We start from the raw sequence: 13,393 nt of genomic DNA on the forward strand, positions 1-13,393 counted from the left end.
AAAAATCAAATGACCATTAAGGGGTCCAAATTTTTTACCCTTCTCCTGAGCAAACTAATTGGAACCCTATTACCCAGATATCTCTCACAATATGGGTATCAGAAATCCGAATTCATCGAAATAAAGATATGTTTATTCAGAAAAAGTACGTTTTTGTGTCTGATTCCGTAACTTAAAGTATCGTCTGCACTTATTAATTAGCATATAAGTCACCTCCTCGAACCATTGAGATTGAGTCCTAGAACGCGAAGATCCGATCATTAGATCAAAAGTTATTAAGGGTGGTCCGTTTGTTTTTTTGCGCACTGTATAATTTAGAAATTCTACGCAGTTAAAAAAAAGAAAACAAAGATTTTTTTTTGCTTTACAGTGAAAGTTACAATTTAAAATAGTAGACAGATGTAAAATTTATAACAAAATCACTGTTTTGAACATACACAAGACTAATATAATCTTCACAAAGCGCTGTCAATATTACAGCAAACGCTGTCGATATCACACTATGCTATTTTTGACATCATGTAGCACACTGCGAATAGAACAATATATTGGAGTAATTTCTCACTGTACATTGTCTCGCATTGTTAGCATCTTACTTATAGTGAAACTTACGTCAGCTTGTGGAAATATTGGGAAGATCCCGGAAATTTACGTCAGTTTCCGTACGCTCTCGTACGAAAGATTTCAAGTTATTACGCATGCGCACTTTTAGTACGCATGCGTCAATTCTGATAAGATGCGCCTGCTCCAGGAAAAAATATCATACTTATGTAAGAGACAATAAGATATTTTGCAAAAATCAGTAAGTTGAAAAAAACTAACACAGTGGAATATCATTTTAACTTTCAAAATTATATAATCAAAAATAATCACAAAATCAAAACAAACATTTACAATAGATGTAGATTATTTTTTTGGCATACGAATCGTGCTTTGCTTTGCAGAAAACTGTGAATCTGTGAGCAGAAAAATTTGGTAGATTAGAGACTTTGATGAATTCCGCCATAAAGTCTTATTATTATTATTATTATTATTATTATTACTTTTCTTATTATTATTATTCTTTTTCTTATTCTTTTTATTATTAATCTTCTTCCTATTCTTCTTTTTATACTTCTTTTTATACTTCTTCTTATTCTTCTTATTTTTCTTCTTATTCTTCTTTTTATTATTATTATTATTATTTAACTATAAGTGAAAATAAATATAATTTATAATTTTGAAATATCGAAAATATATCGAGTTTCTTGTGGAACGTAAGACAATCAAACAATCATAGAGTTGAACAAATACCAGTAAAAATATTTTTTATTGAATGAATCAACGGTTGAAAGATCACACGATTCATTTCTGAATCACATCATCACATTTTTTCAAAATCGCATTCCTTGTCCATATTTTTAGTTCGAAGGTAGGTTTAAATAGAAAACAAAATTTAACAGCTATAAACGGCATGATTGTAGTCTTTGTAGCTTAAATCACACATAACATAAAGATAAAAAGCATCTGAAATAAAAGAGAGCAGTTACTTCGATTTTACGTGCGAAAATTAACGTAGAAGTGCGAAATCTCCCAATTTACTTCTTTGTTCAAAACAGTAACTTTGTAAATCTTTCAACTACTGTTGACTACCACGGTGACAGCAAGTTTTTCTATAAAATACACTCTATAACAAAAAAATCGACGCACCAAGAAGGAATTGTCCGATTGAAACGAAAATTGGTGGATAAGAAGACAATGTTACAGAATAGTAAATGATTAAAATTTCAGAACAACTGAATAATTTATTGCAGAGTTACAGTTCAATAAGGTGTTGACCCACCTCTAGCCTGGATACAAGCTGCCACACGGCGTAGCATAGACCGATAAAGCTCCCGGATGGTCTCTTACGGTATTTCACGCCAAATTCGATCCAATTGTCGAACGAGGTCATCAACATTCCGTGCCAGATGTAATCGCCTTCCCATCATATCGCAGACATGCTCGATGGGAGAGAGATCTGGTGATCTGGCTGGCTAAGGAAGAGTTTGACAAGTTTTCAGACAGTTCATAGCAACACGTGCCATATGTGATCTGGCATTGTCCTGCTGAAAAATCAGCCCAGGGCGCTGCAGAAGGAACGGTAGCAAAACAGGTCTTAGGATGTCGTCGACGTACCGCTGTGCAGTAAGTATACCTCTAATGATGACCAAAGGGGTCCGGCTGTCAAAGGAAAAGGCACCCCAGACCATAATGCCTTGTTGAGGGTCGGTGTGGTCGTGCAATAGTGAAGGCAGAATCCCCCCTCTGCGTATCCAAACACGTCTTCGATGATCGTCAGGACACAGTTGGACGTCGCTAAAGACTATACGTCCCCAGTCTGCATCATTCCAGCCATATCTGTTCAAAACATTCATGCATACGAAATTTCAAAGCAATCGGATGATTGCTTCTTGGTGCGTCGATTTTTTTGTTATAGAGTGTATTTAGGATTGTTTTGCAGTGTGAATATTATCGGCAAAGTTTAAAATACATCATTCTATAGAATGCCAAATGAGAAACCGGCAAAGTATGAATCTCCCATTCGTTTCAATTGTAATAAAATGTATTTCAAAATGCCATGAATGCAAAAGTTGTATTTAAAAATATACATGAATCCGTCCGTCTGATAAGCAAAACTATTAAATGACAGTTGTGAACTCACCAATTTTGTTATACTTTTAATTGTATTTCAAAGAATGATTGCTTAGAAAAATGATTTATGTTCACTTCATAAGGAAAATATTTGGATGTGGGAGGCACAAGTGATCTTTCATAGTTACATAAATAGTATAGTATAGTACATAGCTGTATAATTTCTCCAGTTTTATGTCAAGAAACAGCAATTATTGCGAAGGAATCATCGAGGTGAGTGAGTGACAGCAAACAGGGGGCTTAGACCTCTAGTTATACAGGGTGATTCTAAAAAGATGGGCAAAATTTTAGGAAGTGATAGTACACACCCAAGCAAACAATTTTTATCATAGAATGTATGGTCGAAAACAAAACACGAAACCGTTATAGGGCGCCAAAAGTTACATTCTTATATGAGGCAAAAACACACAAAGAACGATGAAATTAACTTATAAAAGTAAATTTAATGACATGTGACTACAATAAGTGGCCAGCAATTACAATGGCCCGCATTGGCTATGCATGCAGTACAACGACAACGAAAAGATTGGCGAACATTCTGAAATACACCAGTCATATCGCGAATTTCCCCTGCAGCGGTCGAAAGCTTGGCGACAAGTTCTTCTGCAGATTCATTGTGTGTCTCATACATAAGAGCATTCAGCGGTCTCCATGAAAAGAAATCAATACATGAAAGATCTGGCGAGCACGGTGGCCAAGATATAGGACCACCTCGCCCAGTCCACTGGTTTGGAAAGGTTACGTCCAGATAGCTTCGCACTTCTCGTACATAATGAGATGGTGCTGCGTTCTGTTGGAACCAAATGCATAGACAAAATGCATATTGGCTTTTTCCTTATTAGAGAAGGGCAACATCTTCAGATGCGTTACTACCGGGATTAACAATGCACTCTCGAATCAGCAGCTTTTATGTATGAATCGTGACGAAAATTTGCATACGAGCCCTTCTTCTTCCCATAACATGCAAATAATAACTCTCATCGCAGTAACTTGCAACAGGAATGGAGCTTTCAAGTTTGCATGAAACAACTTTCCAAATGCGAGAGCACCTTTGCGTTTTGTTTTCGACCATGCATTCTTTGATAAAAATTGTTTGATTGTGTGCCTGCTATCACTTTCTAAAATTTTGCCCATCTTTTTAGAATCACCCTGTATATACAACTATAGTGAACTTTGATATTGTATATGTAAATACAGATATTCAAAATAGTTGATAAGAGTAAAAACAGTGCCAGGTGTATAATTCCGTTAAAAAAAATTACTTTATTCATAGTTCGCTTGTTTTGATTGATAATGTCCACCCTTCATAAATCAATTAAATATTCCTCCTTGGTCTGAGAGTAATATTAAATTTAGGGGAAAAACACAAAAATGCTATTGAAACTTCACTAAACACTACCTGAGCAACATTAAATTCTGTTTAAATACAGGAGAAAACAGAGCAGTTAAATGGCGATTCATTAGAAACAGCAACGAGCTTCATCGGGTAGTCAAACTGTTTTTGATGTTACCATCTTGTTTTTCTCACTAATGTTGCTAAATCTAAATAACGTTAAGTCACCAGGAAGAACAACGAATAACATTAAATAAAATAAAAAAATATTTTAGTTTGTGTCAGGTCAGTTTCTTTGGTTTATGCTCTGTTTAATCTTATAACGTAAAATCTCCGAGAGATGTTTTGCATCAAAAAATAATAAATAGAAAAAATAGTAATGTTTTATCTTTATTAATTTTATTAAAATATGCATTTCTGTTTAATGCATTACTTTTTAGTATTAGTACCGATTTGTTATTTACTTTTTTTACGCTGCACGTAGGGTATTTAGCTAGCAATATATTAAAATTATGAATCTTGGAACTAAGGTTGGAAGCATGGAAATTGAAGTTTATTATTCCTTACATATTTAAAAGAAAAAAAAACTTATTTGCTCTTACTCCTTCATTAAAAAGAAAAATAAGTAAATGATAATTATTATAATTTCTCTATCTTAGTAAAATATTTCTCTCCATCTTTTTTTAAACTAATAGACTTTCTTGTTTTGAATTCAATTTTAGGCTTTTGATGAATTTCATATTCAAAAAATTATATTTAAAAAAAAAAAACTTTTATTTTTTTTTTTAAAAAAAAAAGAATAATAATTCTCCATTATAGTCTAGAATTTTTCTTTTCTTTTCTAAATTTCCCTTTTGTTTTCTTAAGTGTTTGAATGCTTTCTACTTTCATAATTTCTTATTCTTACCTTAAAAATTTCGACGTTGTTTTCAGCTTCATTTTCTTATTCTCTGTATAAGCCATTTATTCTTGTTGTAATTTTATGTCTTTTACTTATGTTTTATGAATGTTTTGTCTGTAGAATGTTTGTTCTACTCTCGCCTGCCCTGAATAGGGCGGGACGAGGTATAAATAAACAATTCCTTACATATTTATCAAGAATTGTCCTTCATTGAAGTCATCAAAGAAATTTAGATAAGGTATCCGTCCTATTAACGAATTTAATTGGTAATTCCAAAAAAATTAATTAATTGGTAGCGAAAAGAAGGATAGCTCATATAATAACGATATCTCAAAAAAATCGATAAGTTTTCGCTGTAAAAAAATAATTCTCGTTGCTATCTTAAAACTCAATATGCATTATTTATATGCATTATTTCGTTTTTTTTTTAAATTTATAAAATAAGTTTTGCATAAACGAACAGTTGTGGCCCCTGGCTGGTAGGGGGTTGAGCCCATGTCGGAAAGATCGTGAGTTTGATCCCCTCACGCCGAACACTCCACGTGTTCAAAAGGGTCATGAGTGCCAGCTAAATCAGTCGGGGTCACAAAGTTCCCATAACAAATCAATACCTCTGAGAGTACTGAATTGGAATTGTTGAGTCAATGGTGTGTAAATGTGTCCTCATTGTAATGTTGTCTCCGGATCCTCTTCAGGGATACTTCCCGTGCAGCTCTAGTAAAGAATCTAGAAAGAAGCCCAGTTCTTAGAATACGCAACAAATGAGGTGAACTGCTCAGTTCGGTATGAAATACCAGAAAAAAAACTTACAGTTTGAGCAACATACTCAAATTGAACAGAGTATCCTATTTACAAAGATCCAGCTTATCAGAAGAAAAGTGACTGTCTGGAGGTGCGTCATCTGTCTGGCGATTCTACATGTATGGTTGGGCTCTTTCTTTGTCAAAATATGTTAGCAGATCTAATCAACATAAATTATATTTATGTATTTTCAAAAGAATATATTTATTACAGTACCGTTTATCAATAGTGTAAAATACAGAACAAACCAATGATAAATAAAAAGAGAAACATTTTGTTCTTCTCTCCAAGTGGGCTTGGGAGGACAGAAGGGTTCAAGAACTTCTGCCCGTAAATGTTACTTCTTCTTTTATACGCATGGACCACACCCAAACTTTATAGGAAGCTAGCCTCCTTCCCTTGTGTTTATTCTTTGGCTTTAATGCGATGTAAATAAAAGTACCGTACCGTATAAACGGACCCATAAATAAATTGGTGAAACGGGAAATATAGATTTTTTTTCAATCTTAATCAACGTTACTAGCTGAAAAATGAAGGGGGAATAAACTATTTTCTTGAAGTTTTCTGAATCCATTGCAGAGTAATTGTTATTTTCAGGAAGGGAAGTGTATGTTTGATGATTCAAAAGTGGGGGCTACTTGTTCTGGATATAAAATCCTGCCCAAGGGAGATGTGGAAGAACTGAAAAAGACGGTGGCAACTATTGGTCCTGTAGCAGCGGCATTCAACGGACACTTGGACAGTTTTCATGACTACAAGTAAGGATTTTAATTTAAAGAAGACATACAATCTCTGTTCAAAGGCTGAAGTAAAGGGAAGCAAATGAGTTAATGTGGTTACATTTTTACTATGTTAACAATTTTTTTAAAAAAAATAGTTTATAACTTATTTTTAAAAACTAAAGAATACAGGTTTAATACTCATATTTTGAGAGTCAAAAATATAGTGTGAAAGATAATAAAATTACATTTTTTCCGAGAAGTACGCTTCTGTGTATAATTTTGTAAATTAAAATATTTTCTGCACTAATTAATTATGTAATATATTTTTTTGACCGCCGACCCAATTTCTTGGGTTTACGACAACTAATGTTCAACTCCTTAGCCTTGTAATTTTGAACACTAACCAAGAGGACAAGGGAATTAACTCCAGAATCAAGTACAGGGAGAAATTTGCCTTTTTGGATGACTTATGGATGGAAGTGATCCGCATTTGCGTTACATGGAGAGGAAAACCACGAAATCCTTCCACGGTTATCCTAGTGGCAAAGGGACTTTAACCCATGACCCGTCTACCACTAAGAATATTTTACGTCAGTACTGCGGTCGGTGCGACCCGGGTACTGAATTCGAATCGACCAGGAATTCGAACCTGGGTCACCTCATTGTTAGGCGAGCGCTCCATTCCGTGAGCCGGCAGGATTACAGATTTTTGTTTTATTTTATAACTGTCGTTGAAACAGTAAACCCAATGTTTTGTGCTTACGACTACTATGGTTATAATTTTTTCTACTCGTTGTAATTTTTAACCCAACCGAGAAGAAAAGGAACTTCTGGATAAAGTAATGGGAGATTTTTGCCTTCGTGAGGACTCGCATTTGCGTTGCATGGAGAAGAAAATCGTGAAAACCTGACAGCAAGAAGAATCTAATCTACCAGGATATTTTACGCCAGCATTGTAATCAATGCAACCCGGATGCGGAATTCGTATCTACCAGCCATCGTTGGGATTCGAACCCGGTTGACCTCATTGGCAGGCGAGCGATCTTCCCCCTGAGCCATCACGACTCATTGAGATTATTTGTAGCTCAATGCGCGAAAATCCAATCAATAAATCAAAAATAATTTGTTTGCTTTTTTTTTCTTTTGCGGTTAAATAGAATAAGAGCGTGCAAAGTTCTGAAGACAAGTCATAAAAGAAGAATGTGATTTCTTTTGTGATTACAGAAGGGGAATCTACGACGATAAAGATTGTAAGAGCGACGACTTGAATCACGCAGTTCTCGTAGTTGGTTATGGAACTGAAGACGATACAGACTACTGGCTCATAAGGAATAGGTAATGATTAGGGTTTTTTTTTCTTTCTTTCTTTAAAGAGATACCTGCAAGTGACGTATAATCTCGATTCTGACGGGTTGTTGAAACGTGGCTTTTGTTTACGTTAGCAACTGCTCTTTCCATTCTATTTCAAGAAAGCCCAGCCCGTCAAGTATTCATTCTCTTAAGTGACACATTCTAAATTCTTTTACGAAGATTATTTCTCAAAGATTTCAATTCTTTCACTATGCATTGACACAGATACTTCACACAAGAACAGGCACGAAGCCATGTGGAACATAAACTAATTCTAAATCGAAGTTGCCAGGTACGCAAAACAAAAATGCATCCCAGTTGCAGTAAAATACATAAACAAATAATAAATCTAAGTTAAGTAAAAGATGTAGACAAGAAAGTATTTTATTTCAACTCATTCGATACGGTTCTGTACTTAATTAACTTATCGTTCATCAACATTGTAATTTATGTAGAAAAACTTTGCTCAACTTTAATTCGCTATTTTAAGATGAACTGACGCTGACGTCATAGGTCACATGTGTGAGCTCTTCTTCTTCTTCTTGAGGTGCAAGTACCCTGTTAACAAGTTTAAATATTGGGCTATAGAAAGTTTAAAAAATTAGGCTTATTTTTTATTTAATTACTATCCAACATGGATCTTATAGTATAGTTCGTTCACCAGGAGTTGGCACTTGGCTTGGCCTTCGTCACGTGGTATCCGACGATACTATTTTGCTATTTTTAGGAGTAGGATGTAAACGATCCGGAACAAGGTTGCTTTTGGAGATCGTATGTCAAAAATATTAATTTTTCAATTTTTATGTGCATTTTTTGACATTAAATATTTCATAAATTTAATGATATTTCTTTCTTTTGAGTGAATAGGTTGTCCTTTTCGAGACATTTTGCTGCAATGTATTTAATTAGCTGTAGTAACGAAAGTAATAGCAGATGATCAAGCGAAGTAAGTGACTTAAAAAGAATGCACTGTTTACGTTTGGCGAGCAGTAAGGGTTGTCTCAATTTCAAGCGCGGGGACGTTTCTCCCTATACTCCCTGTCCTTAAATGAACTCTTCGTCCAAGTGCCAACTCCTGATGTACGAACTATACTTAAAATTTTTCACGCTCCAAAAATATTACGTAAAAAGAGGATCTGCTGAGCACATAACTGAAATTTTCAATCGCATCCAGAAATTTGAATATATAAAATGATTCAAAATGATACATCCTAATAACTTTTAGGCAGTATCATTCGTTCACTAAATATTAATATCATAACAGAGAGTAGCTCACGAGAAAAATTGTAGCATCATTGGACGAAAAAGTGGGGAAAAGATAAACCTTTTGGATGCTCTATATGTATTATTACAGAGGCAATGGACAACTAGTCATCTTTTTATGACGTAGTGAATTATTCGAGTTTATACTCAAAACGTAAATATTCGCCAAAACTACGTCCCAAATCTTAAATAGTAATTTTGGAGCGTGCTTCTCCTCCTCGATAACTTAAGATTACGCAAAGGAGAAGTTCGCTTCTAATAATTTGTTTGCATTTTATATTTTGAAGTATTTTTTACAGCAATTGACACTTTATGACAGATTTGTCTGAGCTTATTTTTTCTTTCCTTTAAATCTTAAATTAGTAATGAAGGAGAATTTTCTTCTGCTGTCCTCTTTTTGTAGCTTTCAATAGCAACAATGTTGAGCCAAGTATTTACTGAGAAAACGAAACAGTTAAGAGCCATAAAAAAGTTTCTAAAAATACAATTCAAAAATCGCATTAAAAAAATTAAATTTCCAGTAAATTGAAAGTCATGGATTTAATTTAGCTGCACTTTTAGGGGCTTACTATAAAGTGCAGCATTTCTAGTTATATGTGCGTAGTTAAATATTTAGGAGTGGTTCATAAGGTAAGTGTAGAAACATTTTAATATTTGTTTTTGATCTCGATATTGCGCTGAATCCAATGCAATGAATAAAATTTTAGGTCCACGTGAATTCATTAAATCAGGATCAACTGTATATTTTTCTTCTTTTTTAGTTGGGGAAAATCATGGGGTGACAATGGATACATGAAACTGCTGAGAAACTCAGAAAACTTATGTGGAATTGCTACCAGGGCATCGTATCCTATGGTTTGAGAGTTAATAAAAAAAATTTCTGCAGCAACGTTTTGCAGTTTATTTTTAATTTGCAAAATTACTAACGTATATCTTTTTTTGATTTACAAAATATTTTTTTGGAAACAATGAAACAGCAAAAAAAAAAACTTTAAAATAATTTGAACATTAAAAATTCTTATGAACTTTTAAAAAAAAACGTTTATTTATTTATTTATTTTTGCAAATAATTTTATTCGCGGTCGTTAGTTTGAATTTTCGAGAAAATAAAAAATTGGGCTGGTATTTATTTCTTTGCAATCTATAGATCAATGAGTTATTCATACAAGACAACGGAATTTTTTATGATAAATACTTTCTATTCGTGTTCATCTGTAAAATGTATCTTGTTTTCGAGTTACAACTTTTTCTGAAAACGACAATCAAGGATCGCTGTTTATACTGATGTGAAAATAACCTTATATATAATAGATTGAACAACAATTTTAATGATCAATTATATCTTGATTCTGAATAATAACTTTTTCTAAAAATGAAAATCAAAGAGAGGTTTTTTATTTATACAAAAAGTATCATTATATAAAACAGCAGGTCCTTCCCCTGCACGAAATGGCCGTTTCGAGTATCACTGCTTAGAGCAATGCTGCCTTTGGCAATATTGCTCTAAATCTTCAGCATTAATATTTAATAAATCCGTTAAAAAATCTTCCTCAGACTCATCTACAGTTACCAGGTCTACTCATCACTTGGCGATTCCATATAGTCTTCGATCTGCAGGAATTCACCTATTCGTGACCTTAAGGGCACGAAAGCCGTAATCGGCTATGCTGCACTAAACAGGGTGATAATTCGTGGGAGCATGTTATTTGGCAAAACTGTTAATTAGAACAATACTTCCTCATCAATCCATTAGTTTCAAAATATCGAAGTTTTTTTCTTTTTAGTGTTTTAAGTTGGCGCAACCAAAGCAAATGGATTCAATTTAAACTTTTTGTCTTGATAGAAATGTGATATTTAGCATAACAGTCAATTTTCGAATAATTACTAATATCAAAATAAAAATTTGTTACGTTCTTTTATTTTATCTATTAAAGAAACGTGATCCCAATTTGAGACATCCTGATAAAAACGTGTTAGTTAGCATTACGGTCAGTTAAACCCTGATTAATTATAAAATATCTAAATGATTCTTTTTTATTATCATTATCGCATAAAGAACACATTGGTGACTTGGTAAAAACGTTTTAATTAGCTTTACGATCCATAATAGCACAGATAACTGCATAGGATCGAAAAGAAACTTTTTTAGTTTTTATTTTTATCACATAAAGAACACAGGGTCAGAATTCGGTAGAAACGTGTTATTTAGCATTACTGACAGTTCTCAACTCATTACCCCTAATGAACGCCGATAATTACACATACCGAAATGAAACTTTTTTTTTAGTTTTTTATATCTTATAAGGAACACAAGGTCCAATTTTAAGACTTTTGTATTCGCAAAAATGTGTTAAAACATTATTATCGATTTGGCTAATTACCCCTAATTACTCAGATCATCATAATTGCAAGAGATATCCTCATAATTTCAAAATATCGAAATGAAACTTTTTTTTTTTAGTTTTTCGATTTATTTTGTAAAGAGCACGTGATCCAAACGGACGCTTCCGTCTTTTTTAAAACATATTATTTAGCATTACTATAATTAGTTCAATGACTCAGATAATTGCAAAATTATCGAAATCTATCTTTTTTAGTTTTTCTCATAATGTCATTAGGAACACATGATCCAAATTTAAGACTCCTATTATCATAAAAACATGTTATTCAGAATTACAGTTAATTCCTCCGATAATTATCAACTATCATAAACAATTGTAAATGAACGCATCATTTACAACTGTCCGCATAATCACCTATTTTCATTTTTCGGCAAAATGCCTTTATTCAAAAGATAAACTTGTCGTTCAGGATTTTCTTTCTCATGCAACCACACCATTTTCAATTCTAAGAATGTTTTTTATAACTTAACCTCGAGTAATTAGTTAGAGCAGACGATATTTTAAGTTACGAAATCAAACAGCTTAAAACGTTTTTTTTTTTTTTCATTCTGAGACATTTTTTTTTTTTTTTGTGGATTTAAATTTAGAAGTCACATGGAACATGGCTGCAATCTGGATTTTTTTTAAATTCTATTTAGTGTTTATTTCACCTTAACTCGCACTTTATTATTATTCATCATTTTACTTAATAAAAGTAAAAATTTTAAAAGATCGAATCGTAAGATAAACATTTTTGCTATATTATTTCAAAGAATGCATTTGTAAAGGACAAAACACAAAGTTTAAATGTAATCGATCGAATAGTTTCTGAGTGATCAATTTTTAAAAAAAACGCACATTTAAAAACTTGATGTCGCGAGTACTATTTGAATGATTCAGTTCAAATTTTGTCACTTAAATTATTGGAACTCTCTTTTACAAATTGAGGGTGCGCCCAACACCCTTCCATTATTTTGACAATCAGGAATGCAAATCTGACAAAAAATAATACTTGTGTTTATTCATAGAAAGTACCATTTTTCGTCTGATTTCGTGATTTGAATTATTGTCTGTTCTTTAACCTATCCAGAGTCGTAAAATTTTCCAACCATAAAGAATGAGTTTATAAAAATTCGATCACTACATCTATCAAAATTTCATCGGAGTGTTTAGTTTCTTATTTTGCATATACTGTACAGTGAGCCAAAAAAATGGACCGTCCTGAAACCTTTGATCTAATGATCGGATCGTATGTTTTAGGACTCAATCTTAATAGTTGAAATGGGTGACCTCAAATATGTTCATTCATTAATGCAGACGATATTGTAAATTACGAAATTAAGACACAAACAAAAACGTACTTTCTATGAATAAACATACCTTTTTTTTCAACGGATTCAGATTTCTGACTCCCAAAATATAGGGTCGCCATAGTTTGATCCAAACGATCCAAAGTTTGAACATCTTAATGTTAATTTTACTTTTTGCGAATTTCACTACATCTCGAGAACTTTTTTAAGATTCATTGTTTAAAAAATAGCTTCATTCTGCCAAATATTTAGGTTACATGGTTTTCCTTGGTGGATAAAGATGACTTGCAAATAACATGTTTCGATACATTTCTGAAACTTATTTTCGCAAATTCACCTATCTGATACGATGCTCTCTTTTTAAACAGACTTCATAAGGTCCTTAAGATACTGAAACGGTGTCACAAAAACTTAAAATATTCAATTTCATTAACTCAAAATATCGGGTCTAAATTTTAATTTTAAAGTTAAGGATAACTACATAGTTATAATATTGATACTACAGTTCTCTTACTCTTTTAAGGACCACATGAATCCTGTTACAATATTAAAATACATATGTTTACTTTTACGAGCATAAAACCCTCAAGAAAATACTGATCAAGACCCAAAATGTAAAACAGTATAACTGATGATAAAAATTTTATTAGCTTCAAAAA

General features: G+C 32.9%; 1 protein-coding gene across 3 annotated transcripts in view; it reads left to right on the forward strand.

Moving 5' to 3' along the window:
- The window catches only part of LOC107448259 (cathepsin L-like peptidase), a 30,312-nt gene extending 20,144 nt beyond the window's left edge, over window positions 1–10,168 (forward strand). For all 3 annotated transcript variants that reach the window (XM_043054771.2, XM_043054772.2, XM_071184341.1), the window contains exons 7-9: window positions 6,306–6,466; window positions 7,655–7,765; window positions 9,805–10,168. In XM_043054771.2, coding sequence (XP_042910705.1) covers window positions 6,306–6,466; window positions 7,655–7,765; window positions 9,805–9,904 — 372 coding nt within the window. In that variant the 3' untranslated portion in view covers window positions 9,905–10,168. The remainder of the gene's footprint in view (window positions 1–6,305; window positions 6,467–7,654; window positions 7,766–9,804) is intronic.
- Window positions 10,169–13,393: the final 3,225 nt, after the last annotated feature.

The sequence above is a fragment of the Parasteatoda tepidariorum genome, chromosome 8 (genome assembly GCF_043381705.1).
Source record: "Parasteatoda tepidariorum isolate YZ-2023 chromosome 8, CAS_Ptep_4.0, whole genome shotgun sequence".
Classification (NCBI taxonomy): Eukaryota; Metazoa; Arthropoda; class Arachnida; order Araneae; family Theridiidae; genus Parasteatoda; species Parasteatoda tepidariorum.